The sequence below is a fragment of the Mustela lutreola genome, chromosome 10, assembly GCF_030435805.1.
Source record: "Mustela lutreola isolate mMusLut2 chromosome 10, mMusLut2.pri, whole genome shotgun sequence".
Lineage (NCBI taxonomy): Eukaryota > Metazoa > Chordata > Mammalia > Carnivora > Mustelidae > Mustela > Mustela lutreola.
The window spans coordinates 383,314-395,049 of NC_081299.1; the positions used below are offsets into that span (position 1 = coordinate 383,314).

Consider the following 11,736-nt stretch of genomic DNA (forward strand, 5'->3'; position numbering starts at 1 on the left):
AGGAATCCCTGTCCCTGGCCACCATCGCCCAGCGTCCCCAGCCACCACAGTGAGCCCAGCTTGAGGACTGGCAGCAGCACTTCTCCGCCTCAGGGTCCAGCAGTCTTGTAACCCCCAGCACGGTCCAGCCAGCTGGCCTCCCTGATACCAAGGACGCCAAGCCCAGCCATTCACAACCTCAGCGACTGGTGGGCCCAGGGCTCCAGCCACGAGGTCCTGGACACCGGCCCTGTGTGTGCTTCCACGTGTCCCAGGTTAGCACAGACCGTCCTGGCCCCAGGCAGAGAGAGAGGCGACACAGAGACCCACGCTGCACATAGCCCTCCCAGAGACCCTCAGCAGCACTCTGCAGCCCCACCCCTTCAAGTCAGAGACCCCATCCGGGCCACCACCAGGTCAGCCCAGGGACAGACACACCCAAAGACATGAGTTGAGAAACTGCCACCCAGACCCCTGCACCCCCAGGCCAAATCTCGGTCCCTGGCCAAGGTCACAGGAGTCAGCACGACTGGTCTGGAAGTGAGAAACTCCCAGGTGTGCCGGGAGTTAATCCAGCTGGGGAGAGCTAGTTGCCCTTGAACGGTGCCCTCACCGGCCGCAGGCCCGACCCGAAGGGGTGAACTCAGACCCAAAGCTGGCCTGGCGGGGCTGTATGCTGACGCCCACACTTCTTGCAGGGACCAGGGCCCAGGCTGGGTGGGGGGAGCTCCTTCTGCCAGCCTCGCCCCATCCCAACCCTCAGCCCCCACAGAGAGGGAGAGGGAACAGGCAGCCTTCTCTCTCCCGGCCTGGACCCCTCCAACCCTGCCACAGACCTCAGGCGGGGCCTGGCCGCACAGCTGGCGGGGGCTCCTGGCCCCCAAGAGCACTGTCCCCCAAGAACAGATACCACACTGTCCCAAGCCAGATACCCACATTCCTGTCTGCTCTCAAACCAGACGAGCCCAGGGTGCTGGAAGGCCAGCCTGGGGCCCAACACCGAGACACCCCGACTCTCAGCGTCCCAGGACTACCGTGGGGCCCATCAGTGGCAGTCAGGCGATTGCCCGAAGACCAGGGCTCTGACTGTGCAGGGCTGGGGGACACCAGAGGAAGGCTGCCCCCTCCCTAGAGACCCTACCTAGCACAGCAAGGTACCGAGCCCTGTCTGGCAAGCTCCAGAGTCAGATGGAGGTTCTTGGAAGTGAGCCCCAAAGGAGGTTAGTGAAGGTCAGCCCATTACTTCCTGCTGCTTCAGGGCAGGGCTCATGGTCAAGGGTCAACCCGAAGCCATACAGAGCTGTGCGGCCCTCTGACTCTGGCCCCAGCTAGACGCTCAGGCCACCCCAAAACCCAGCTACAAAGCCAGCGACCAGTCCAGGTAAAGGTCCCCATCTCCCGGGCTCTCGCATTCTCTGGAGCCCCTGCTCAGGCTGGGCATCACTGTGAGGGCCCAGGGCCCCTTAGGGGGCTCCAGACCGCTGCCCAGACCCCAGGGAGCTCTTTGAACACCACAGTCGGGGTTGAGTGCAACAGGGCAGCAAGCTTCTTTCCACTGAAGGGTGTCCCAGGGGCTGCTCCGCAAGAATCTTCATCTCCCTTTCACAGAAGACGGCCTCCCTTCTCTCTGCGGGCTGCGTACCTGGGCTCTGGAAGGTGGGCTCAGCCTTGGGGAGCCTCACGCTGCATCCGCCCCTTGCTCACCCTGGGAGTCCACCCTGTGTCCATGGGGGCCTGACCCCTGGGCCCCCTCAGCTCACAACACTCAATGCCCTACGGCAACCACCACGGCCCGCCCCCGCCCACATGCCTTTGCTCCCAGTCCCTCAGCCATGGAGGCCCAAGTGGGGACAGCACATTCCAGGGAAATTACAGCTAAGTGGCTAATGACCTCTGATTAGGGGTGACAGAGACAGGGAGGAAGACCAGACAGACCTGGAGGCAGGTGCTGTCGAGCGGCGGCCCGGGCCCTGGCCACCTGCCCACCGCAGGCTCCGCGGGGCCGGCCTGGTCCGTCCTTCTGTCCTCACCTCTCATCTGTCCTCGCCTATCTGTCACTGTCTGTGGGCTCTGGGTCTGGGTCTCCATCTCTGTCATCACAGTCCCCAGAGCACGTCTGGATACCATGAGACCTGTCCCCTCCAGGACCCAACCCGGTCCAGGAGGACCTGGCATGGAAGGGACTGGCTGGCACGGAAGGACCTGTAGGAAGTGGGGAGCCCCCCGGACGCTGAGAGGCCCCAGGCACATCTGAGAGTCTGGCCGGGGCTGGCCATGGTCTCTCGGCATTTCCCGCCCCTTTCCCTTCTGTAAATGGGGGTCAGACATGGACAGTGCCCATGGCGGAGCCTGGCGCAGGACCTCAGTAACGGGAAGTGGGAGACAGTGCCCTCCTCCCCCAACCTCCCCGGAGAGGGCCCCGTCCCCCCCACACCCCGCAAGCTGCCAGAGCACCCCCACTCAGACCGGGCTGGCGCCTGCAGCCACTACAAAGCAGACACCCCCAGCTCGCCCCCCACCCCGGCCCCGGCCCCTGACGCCACCCTGGGGCGACCAGGGAGAGAGGTGAGGACGGGTCATCGGCCAAGCCTGTGGTTGCAGGGGCTGCCGCCAGCCCGGCACCAGCCTCTCCTGCCTCATTACCCAGCGGGCTGCAGGGAGGGTCCCCAAGGGGAGGGGCTGGAGAACGGCCCTCGGGCGCCCATCTCCTCCCGCCCGGCCTCCCGTCCCCGCCCCCTGAGCCTGCCGAGGACCCCGGAGCATCTGGGGAGGGGTCAGGGGCCTGGCCTCGGCCCTCCAGGTGGGGCTGCTGCCGAGGGCCCAGGTGCCAGACAGAGATGGTATCTCAGCAGCTCCGCAGAGGCCCGGGCACCCCGAGACCAATTCTCATTCTTTGGTCTGGGCTTCCGGGAGCCGAATCAGGGTGCGGGTACAGAGCCCAAATCCACAGGACCCGCAGGCAGGGCCTTAGCGCTCCGCCCCGTGGTTTGCGTCCCGCCGCGGGGGCCGCCGCCCGCCGTGGAGGGTGCCCTTGGCCCCGCCCCGCAGACGCATGCGCACTAGCACATCGGCGCGCAGGCCCGCCCCGCCAGGTTCCCGGGTGCAGCCCTGCGCGGGCCTCCACCTGTGCGCTACCCGCACCTGACCCCGCAGGACAAGGCCCTCCCAAGAGAAACAGTGACAGCAAATGGCATCCGGCCGCCATCGGACTCACCAGCTTCTGGGACTTGTGGTTTCCCAGGCTGAATGGATCTGGGCCCCGGGGCCCCGCAGGTGCCCATAGGCTGCTGCTTCCCAGACTGGACACCAGCCCACATGTCCTTCCAGGGCTGCACCCCCACCCCCACCTGCATGATGACACAGTAACCACGCGACAGGGAGGGCTGACAGCTCTTTATTGCTGGGACCACAGGTTTAGCAGTGGACAGTGGGGGTGGGTGGGCCCTTGGGTCCCCCGTCTGGCCCTCACGTGCCCAGGAGCAAGCCGGAGAAGCTGGAACCACTCTGGATGGTGAGGGCTGTCCCAGAGCCGTTGTCCACGAAGACGGAGGCGTACTGTCCAGCCTGTGGACACCGCACAGTGGGCATCACCAGCCATGGCAGCACACAGAGGAATGAAGTGCGAGCCCCACCAGGCAGCACCCACCCGGGGGGGCTCACGTGGCCGGTGTCCAGCCACACGCAGGACTGAGCGGTGCCAGGCAAAGGCTCCAGGCCTGGGGCCCGTGCCCACGCGTCTGGCCCTCTGGCCTCACCTGCAGCTGCAGCAGCCCCTCCACATGCACGGTAAAGACTCTGCCACGGCTCTCCAGGCCCGAGATGGCCTCCAGGGACCTGGACGCAGCATCGCAGGGTGGGGTGAGGGCGCCGCTGGCTGCGGGGCCAGGACCCCACCCGAGTACACGGGGCAACACGGGGCAGCTCTGTGTCTGCAGCAGCCCCTCCCTCTCCGCAGGCAGGACAGTCCAGGCCTGGCCACCACCCCCTGTGGCCCCCGCAGCATCAACAGTGCCCCCAAGGAAGGCCCACTCACGTGTGTCGATGACACAGGGACTCGATGCAGACAAGCACCCGCACGGTGTCGCGAGCCCGCGCCCTGCCCTGCGGCTCCCTGCGGTCTGTGGAGACAGGCACGCCTGCAGCAGCCCCCCAGGGAGGACGGAGCAGAGAGGGGCAGGGGCTAGACAGCCAGGTGCAGGCCCAGGAGTGGCCAAGCTGGAGGAGAGTGAGCCCTCAGCGAGAGCCCCGGCGGGAGGTGGGGATGGAGGCATGTCTTCAAGGGGACCCAGGCCTGGGGGCTGGCCCCCACTCACCCACGTGCAGGCTGGCGGAGAACTGGAAGATGGCGGTCACCGGGGCTGTGAACCGGCCTGAGGCCAGGCTCAAGCCAGACCCCCGCAGGAAGGTGCCCTGGGCCGTGGGCTGGAGGGACAGCAGGTGAACAGCCAGCTGCAGCGCCCGGGCCCTCATCTTGCACATCCAGCCTGGGGGAGGTGCCTGTGACTGACAGCCACCCCCACAAGCCCCCAGTGGGCAGGATCGGCAGCAGGGGACCCATGTTTCTGGGCCCACGTGGGCCCCAGGCCCCAAGAGATGGAAGAACCCTCAAGAGCCCCCAGGGATGCCAGGAAGGCATCCCTGGCTCCTGGCGCCCTTGGGCCCCACCCAAAGTTGTGGCACACAGGACCTGCTAATCCTGACTCAGGTCACCCCACCCCCCCTGTGCTGGGCCCCCCCAGGCATCCTCTGTGTGCGTGTGCTGGGCGACTGTCCCAGGCTGGCTAGGAGCCTTGCCCAGCAGTGGGGAGCCAACCCAGCACCTGGCCCCCCACCCCCACTGGCCCCTACTGGGATATGAGGTGTGCCCCCCCCCACCTCCCAACCCAGATGCCCCAGAGGACCAGCCCCCCACCCACGCGCACTCACAGCCTGGAAGCCATGCAGCTCCACCAGCGTCCTCTCGTCCACCACCAGGGGGCCCTTCAGGGCACAGTGGAAGGCCTCGGCCACCAGCCGCCCTGTCCCCTCAGGCAGCGATGGGCCCAGCAGCCCCAAGAACCGGCGCTCAGTGGCCTCTGTGGGGAAAGGGTGAGAGCAGCGTCTTGGGTTAGGCTGTGGTCACCCCCAGGGCCCAGGCGGAAAGATCAGGGTGTGGTCACCCCCAGGGCCCAGGCGGAAAGATCAGGGTGTGGTCACCTCCAGGGCCCAGGCGGAAAGATCTGGGACAGGGTCTCACCTTTCAGCATCTCCTGAAACTCTCGCAGCAGGGCTTCCTGGGTGACTGTGGCACCGGGAGGCCCGGGGGGCCCAGGCGGCCCGGGCGGCCCGGGGGGCCCAGAGAGGCCTCGCTGAGGGGTGGCAGGAGAAAGTTAGTGTCCCAGTGGGAGCCACAGCCACCCCTCCCCTGGGTTCAGACCCCAGGGCTCACCAACTTCTTGTCCCGGCCCCGGCACCGTTTCTTGGAGGCCCCGTCATGTGGACGCCGGACGAAGTTCAGCCAGGTCATGTGGGCGTCTGAGAACTCAGACCCCAGGCCCTCAGGTGGCTGCAGGGCCAGGGGACAGAGCTACTGTGCTGGCCACCGGGCCCCCACGAGGCCTCCCCTACTGCCCCCAGGGGAGAGTGGAGAGACTTGGGGCCCAGGCCACCTGGGGCAGGACTCAGCACACATGAGAAACATGGTAATGGGTCACTGTAGGCCACCCCTGGGGACCCAGACCAGGACACACAGGGCAAGGACCTGATGTCCAGGCACCTTGGTTCTGGTTCCATATTGGAGCGACCACATCCGCTCCCACGGCACCGGGTTCCCAAGCCGACGGGCACACCCATGTAGACACGGGCCTGCCCCACACGTCCCCACAGGTGGGCGTTCTCGGGGGTACGTTCTCGGGGGTGGGGGGTGCTCCCCAAGAGCTTCAGAGCCCCGCAGAGCTGGGGAAAGCACAAGCACAGGCCCTGCTCTGCGCTGGGCGTCAGGTGGGTGAGCGGACACCCCTGGCCAGGCTCCTTGGGCTGGGACCCAGGCCACAGCGGCCCAGCCCACCTGACTGTTCGAGCAAGGGCTGGGAGGGACCATGCTCCCCCTCCCCTCCACCCACTCCCCCCAGCCCAGTTTCTGCGCTGGGACAAGCCCGAGAGGCAGCAGCCCCCGAAGCCCCTTCGAAGTCGAAGAAAGCACATCCCACTGAGGGGTGTGGGCTGGGGAGAGCATCAGCCTGTCTCTGAGGCAGTCCGCAGGCCAGGCTGGGGCAGGAAGCTCATCACAGGGGCAGGAACCCTGCAGAGGCTGGACTGGCTGGGGCACAGCCACCACCACAGGGCTAGAGCAGAGCCCTGGCCACTCTCAGAGGGCTCTGTCCGGCAGTGCAGGCTGACAGGCCCCGCCTGCAGGGTCCAGTCCAGTGGGCAGCCCTCAGTCCCAGACATGGCAAGAGCCAGGTTCCGAGGCCAGGTGCTGCCTCCCAACCCAGGAGGGGCAGGGCTTCTCAGGAGACCAGACAGGATAGGAGGAGCAGGGAGGGTGCCTCCCACCCCTGATCTGGGGCCCACCCGAAGTGGGAGAAGCCAGGAATATCTGAATATCCTGGTTCCTGGGGTACCTGCTCTCTGCCTGGGGGCCTGGCTGCCAGCCTCCCTAGCCACACCTGGGGGCTCAGGGGCCTCGAGACAAGTCGTCAGTGGTGTCTAGGGGCCAAGGGCTACAGGAGTCGGGGGCAGGTGGAAGAGGAGCCCACCCCCAGCAGGAGGAGCAGGGGTCCCAAGGCCTGGGGAGGGCTGTTCTGGGGTATGTGTCCCATGGCAGCCCCCCACAACGGAGACACTCCTGGAATAGAGATTTGCCTGCTTGTCCCCAGGCGGACCCGGGCCTACCCCCAGAAGCTGCCAGTAGCCCACCCTTCTCTGGCTGGCAGGGCCCGAGGACTCACACTCCTCAGCCTGCCCATCTGGAAAATGGGGCCTCAGGCTCCAACGGGCCGCGTGGGCTGAGCGCAGCCGCGCTGGCTGCAGTGGAGACGCCCTTGGAGGCGGGAGGCCAGGATCAAAGGCATGAGGGCTGGGCGGTGGGAGGCCTGCCCCAGCAACTGCCTCTCTCTTTTCAGGCCTGCGGCCCCCACAGGGGCAGACCCATGCTGCTGGGGTCAGCTCCAACGCCCCCTGGAGATACCTGGCCCAAGATGGTGGAGGGCCAAGGCTGAGGCGGGTCTCGGAGGGGACCCCAGGGGCAGACTGAGGCCAGAGGGACTACAAGGACCAGAACACTGGCTGTGAGAGGCCATCGGGGGTGCTGGACACACAGTGGGGGGTCAGGGCAAGGATCTCCAGGAAGCCCAGGGTCCAAGCTAGCCTTCGCCTCTCCAGCCACCCAAGTTGTGGGTGACTCGGATAACCAACAAGGGGCCTGCCCCCGCCACCTGCTCCGCAGCAGGCTGTTAGAGGCATGTAGGGCCTGGGGCTTCAAAGGGTCCAACACAGCCCCTCCCCTCCCCCACCCTTCCCCTGGGCCCGGGGCCCCAGTGGCTGCCCCAAGAGCAACTGCTGCGAGTTCTGCCCAAAGCCCCACTCCACTCAGACAGGGCAGAGCCACAGAGAAGGTGGCCCGCCAAGAGCCAGGGGGCCGCCATAAGCCTACAAGTATGCTCAACCCGCCCCACGTGCAACCGGCCCGGAGCGTACCTTGGGGGAGCCCAGCAGCCCCTCGCTGTGGGACGTGGTGGCGGTGGGGGGCTCAGTGCGCTGGCTGGGCTGCTGAGGCCTCTTGGGCTCCCGCCGCGCCCCAACGCCCCCCAGGAGCAAGAGCTGCAGCCCGAGGGCCACAGCAGCGGCAGCCCAGGCCCAGTGCATGGCGCCCAGCAGCTGCAGACCCCAGTGGTGGCGGCTCAGCCCGGTGAGCGGGTAACCCCAGGTGTGCTCATGGGGGCAGCGGTGCAGCCGGCACTCAGGGCCCCCTGCGGAGACACAGCCCCAGGGGCCACCTCGCCACCTCCCTGCAACTGCAGGCAGGGTGAGCCTGGGGCCGTGGCACAGGCCCCGGGCTGGGGCAGACCACTCCAGGGACGCACTCCCTCCCGATTCCCCCGGGCTGGGACCGGCGCCCGCCTCCTTCACATGCAGTGCCCCGGCTGCCCGCGCACGCCGCCAGATAAACCCTCCCCTCCGCCCCAGAGCTCCAAGGGGGAGGGCTCACACTCTGCGGGCTCTGCCAGCCAACAGGGGCTCCCCTGCCAGCCCGGGGGCGGAGACGGGGGCGTTAGGCTGTGGCAAGGGGCTGCTCCCTGCCCCGGGGAAACAGCCCCCGCCCTTCTCCAGGAGGGCCGACTGGCCCTGCAAACTGTTGACATGAACTCACCCCACCCTGCTCCCAGAAAAGCTCCCAGCACCTCGTGTCCAGGGGGCCCAGGGGCAGGGACAACCTCCATCAGGACAGCCAGCCCCATCTGCTCTTCCTAAGGCCCACCTCATTCAGGCTCTCCGGATCCTTCCAGCCCTGCCCCAGGCCCCTCCAGGCCCTCTGACAGAGGTCCCCCTACCCGAGAGTCCTGGTGATGCCCAAAAGCCTGGTTCAGACCCTGCTCCTGAGAAAGGCAGGACCTGGCACAGACAGCTGTTCGACCAGGCTCCCAGCCACATCCGGGCCTAGATGAACCTGGGCACTGGCCCTCCACTGGAGTGAGCATGTCTAGTGAGAGGGGGGACTGAGTGACCTCAGAGAACATCATGGTGGGCGGCCCGCCTGAGGCTTTCCCCGAGTCCTTCCACCCCCTCCTCTTCTTGGGGCACAAGGCCAAACCTTACTGCCCGAAGGGGTGCCCTCACCCAACCAGGCCTCTCCGCTTCCTGCTGTCTTCAGCCGGCAGGGAAAGGGACAGAAGTCCGAGGAGATGGAGCTCAAGACTTGCCCCCAGTGGGACCTGGAAACCGGTGCGCGAGTCCCCAGGGAGAGTTAGCGCCTTTCCTTAGCCACCAGCACACTGTGGGCAACAGGGTGACCGGGGCCAGCTGAAGCCACCCAAGCCTTGCAGAGTCAATCACCACATGACAGGGGCCAGGTGGGCTGACAGCTGCCCCTTGGTGGACCAGGCCTATGGACGGTCAGAGCCATGGCTAGCCCTGAGCCGAGAGGAAGGTGGGGGCACACCGGGCCTGGCGGACAGCACGAGTCCTCCTCCAGGAACTCCTCAATTTCCAGACGTCCGCCAGGAATGACAAAGGCAGACTCTAGACCCAGACCACGTCCACGGTTGGCGGCTGCAGGCAGAGCCACTCCCAGAGCCACGCCTGGTGGGGAAGATGTGAGGAGCGTCTGCCCAGGGTCATCCGTCCCCACTCCTGGTCCAGGCAGAGCTGGTCAGCTTCAGGGACAACAGCGGGTGGTGACGGCAGACTGCAAGATCACCGTCGGAGACTCAGGTCCCAATGCCTGGGTCTTGAAGAGGGCACAAGGCAAGTAGGCACCTCTTTTTCTAGCAACTGCATCCTGATAGCCCCATGCTCAGAGGCTTCGAAGTGTCCGCAGAGTGCCGGGGGCAGTGGACCATCCCGGACTGGCTACTGCGTGGGCACTGCCAACTGGCCAGCCTCCAGCACAGTCCTATAGGCAGGTGGACCTATAGCGGACGGCCTCTGAAGCGGGACGGGGCAGCCACATAGCAATAGGCCTCAAACAGGTCCAACCGTGCCTGAACCATGAGGTTCTGCGCCCATCCTGAGGCACCTCGACCACAAACAGGAAGGACCAGTTCCCTGGCCCACTGGTTGGTAAGCTTCTTCCGGGCTGTGCTCTGCAGAGGGACGCGGCCCCCTTGGGCTCAGGTCCAGTGTCAGGGAAGCAGCTCCCTGCTTTCCAGTGCCTCCTCTCCCTGCATCCTATGGGTCCTCTCAGGGCCTCAGCTCCCCCAATGAGCACGGGAGCTGCCTGGAAAACCATCAAAGGAACCCCGCTCTCCAGTCCATACCCTACTGCCCCAGACACCCACGGCCCCTGGAGGGGAGGCCCAGGCCCACAGCCACACCTCTCTACCCACAAAGCCACAACCCAGACGCCGGGCCTTGTCCCCACAGCTGCCTGCCCCTGTGATGCCCATACCGACGACCACCCCAGGCTCAGACCCAGACCGTTCGGCTGCATTCACAAGCTTCCAGGCTCAAACACAGGCCTGGGGAAGTTTCTTGGGGACAGAGATGCTGGGAATGGTCTTCGCAAGACCACCCAGGACCCCTTCCCCTCTGTCCGTGCAGCCTGACTTTGGTCAGGGCTTCGTCCCTGGATTAAGAGACTCCCAACAAGGCTTGCCCTCAGCGGTTCAGATGGGCCAACCACTGGGGACACCCAACTGCCCTCCACCGAGGGCTCCACACGAGCGCGAGGGGCCGGTGACGCCTCTGAGGGAGAACAACGTGGACACGGGGTCAGATGTGTGGGCCCACAGGTCAAGTTCATCTTTTTTGTTGTTGTGATTGAAGTGTTTATTTGTTTTAAGCAAACACCCGATGTGGGGCTCAAACTCACGACTACGAGATCAAGGGTCACCCGCTCTTCTGACTGGGCCAGCCAGGCACCCCAAGGTCATCGTCTACCTCGGGTCACTGCAGACAGCCTGCCGCCTCGGACACGGGGTGCAGGCTCGGCACGGACCGGTCGGCCCCGCTGACAGAGGGTTTTGAAGAGCTGAGGTTTCACATCCGGCAAGGAAATGACCCACATTAAGTAAAGCATTTGCTGTGGAACTTGCCTCAACACCTCAGGAAACACCAAGTGCTTGGGTCAGATGTGGCCGCGGACAGAGGGCAAGGCGCAGCAGAGCGCACGCCAGCCGACACACGCGGGGCCCCCAGCTGTGGCACTGCCGCCGGGCCCCACGGCTGCTCCCGAGGCGCCGCTGCGCTGCAGACACAGGAGCTCCAGCCCCACAGGCCGCGCCGCTGGGCCGCCCGGCACTGGGCTGGACTGGGCTTGCGTTTCCACCAACAGAGACTCAAACGGCACAACATTTAGGAACAAGATATAATGAAAGATTTTTTTCACAAGAGTGGGTTAAATACACACGAGTGGTAAACTATAGAGCAATTTTAAATAAACAGATCAAAAGCCAAGAATGTGGACGCTGCACGAGTGGGCGGCCGCACCCGAGCCCCGGGAGCGAACGCCCCTCGGCCCAGGAGCCGAAGACACGGCGCTCAACCGACACGGAGTGAGAATCCTCACACGGACGCCCGACGGAGATGTCAGCAGCCGAGGAGCTGTGTCCAGCCCGCCGGCCCCGTCCTTCCTGGGATGCCCAGTCCATGTGTGGCCTTCCAGGGCAGTGCCCACACCGGACACGGGTCAGCTGCGGGAAGAACACGGGAGCCTACCTTTAGGGTAAAGCACACATCTGGACCAAGTGTGAGGGGAGCCCTGAGGTGCACAGAACCTGCCGGTCAGGTGTGGACCCCGGGGGGCTGCTGGGGGTCAGAGGAAATGTCCTGCAGGCACTGGGAGCCTGGAGGTGGCCACAGGAGGCCCGGCCTGGCACGGGTGTGGAGGCCAGGGCGGGAGGAGGGTGAAGGGAAGACGGCCTTAGGGACCACGCGGGACATGGTGGCTCTTCAAGGAAGGGGTGCCACCTTGTGGTCAGAAAGCAAGTGGACGCTGAATTTCAACTTCACCAAAACGAAGAACCCACTCTGCGAAGAAGGACGGCTTCTTTCCAACGAACACAAACACATTTCAAATGCTGAGGCCCAAAGCCCCACATCTCCTGGCCCCCATCTGTG

The 11,736-nt window shown here is 65.6% G+C and overlaps 1 protein-coding gene across 2 annotated transcripts; it reads right to left on the reverse strand.

The window, feature by feature from the left end:
- Positions 1-3,357: 3,357 nt before the first annotated feature.
- Positions 3,358-10,846, reverse strand: C1QTNF12 (C1q and TNF related 12). Of its 2 annotated transcripts, none has more exons than XM_059136235.1 (8): positions 7,657-10,846; positions 5,408-5,524; positions 5,216-5,327; positions 4,906-5,054; positions 4,293-4,401; positions 4,013-4,097; positions 3,735-3,813; positions 3,358-3,543 (listed from the first exon to the last, which is right to left on the reverse strand). In XM_059136235.1, exons 1-8 carry the CDS (start codon positions 7,822-7,824, stop codon positions 3,445-3,447), a joined length of 918 nt encoding a protein of 305 aa, XP_058992218.1. In that variant the 5' UTR covers positions 7,825-10,846; the 3' UTR covers positions 3,358-3,444. The 2 variants fall into 2 exon arrangements, with proteins under 2 accessions (XP_058992218.1, XP_058992219.1); XM_059136236.1 differs by having other exon boundaries at positions 3,626-3,813.
- Between the last annotated feature and the right edge of the window lie 890 nt (positions 10,847-11,736).

Excerpts from the sequence above, each read along its gene's own strand:
- C1QTNF12 (XM_059136235.1), bottom strand. The coding sequence starts at position 7,824 with ATGCACTGGGCCTGGGCTGCCGCTGCTGTGGCCCTCGGGCTGCAGCTC. Across the intron at positions 5,525-7,656 it reads GGCTGCTGGGCTCCCCCAAG|CCACCTGAGGGCCTGGGGTC; the intron begins GTACGCTCCGGG and ends CTGGCCCTGCAG. Across the intron at positions 4,402-4,905 it reads AGCTGCATGGCTTCCAGGCT|CCCACGGCCCAGGGCACCTT; the intron begins GTGAGTGCGCGT and ends CTGTCCCTCCAG.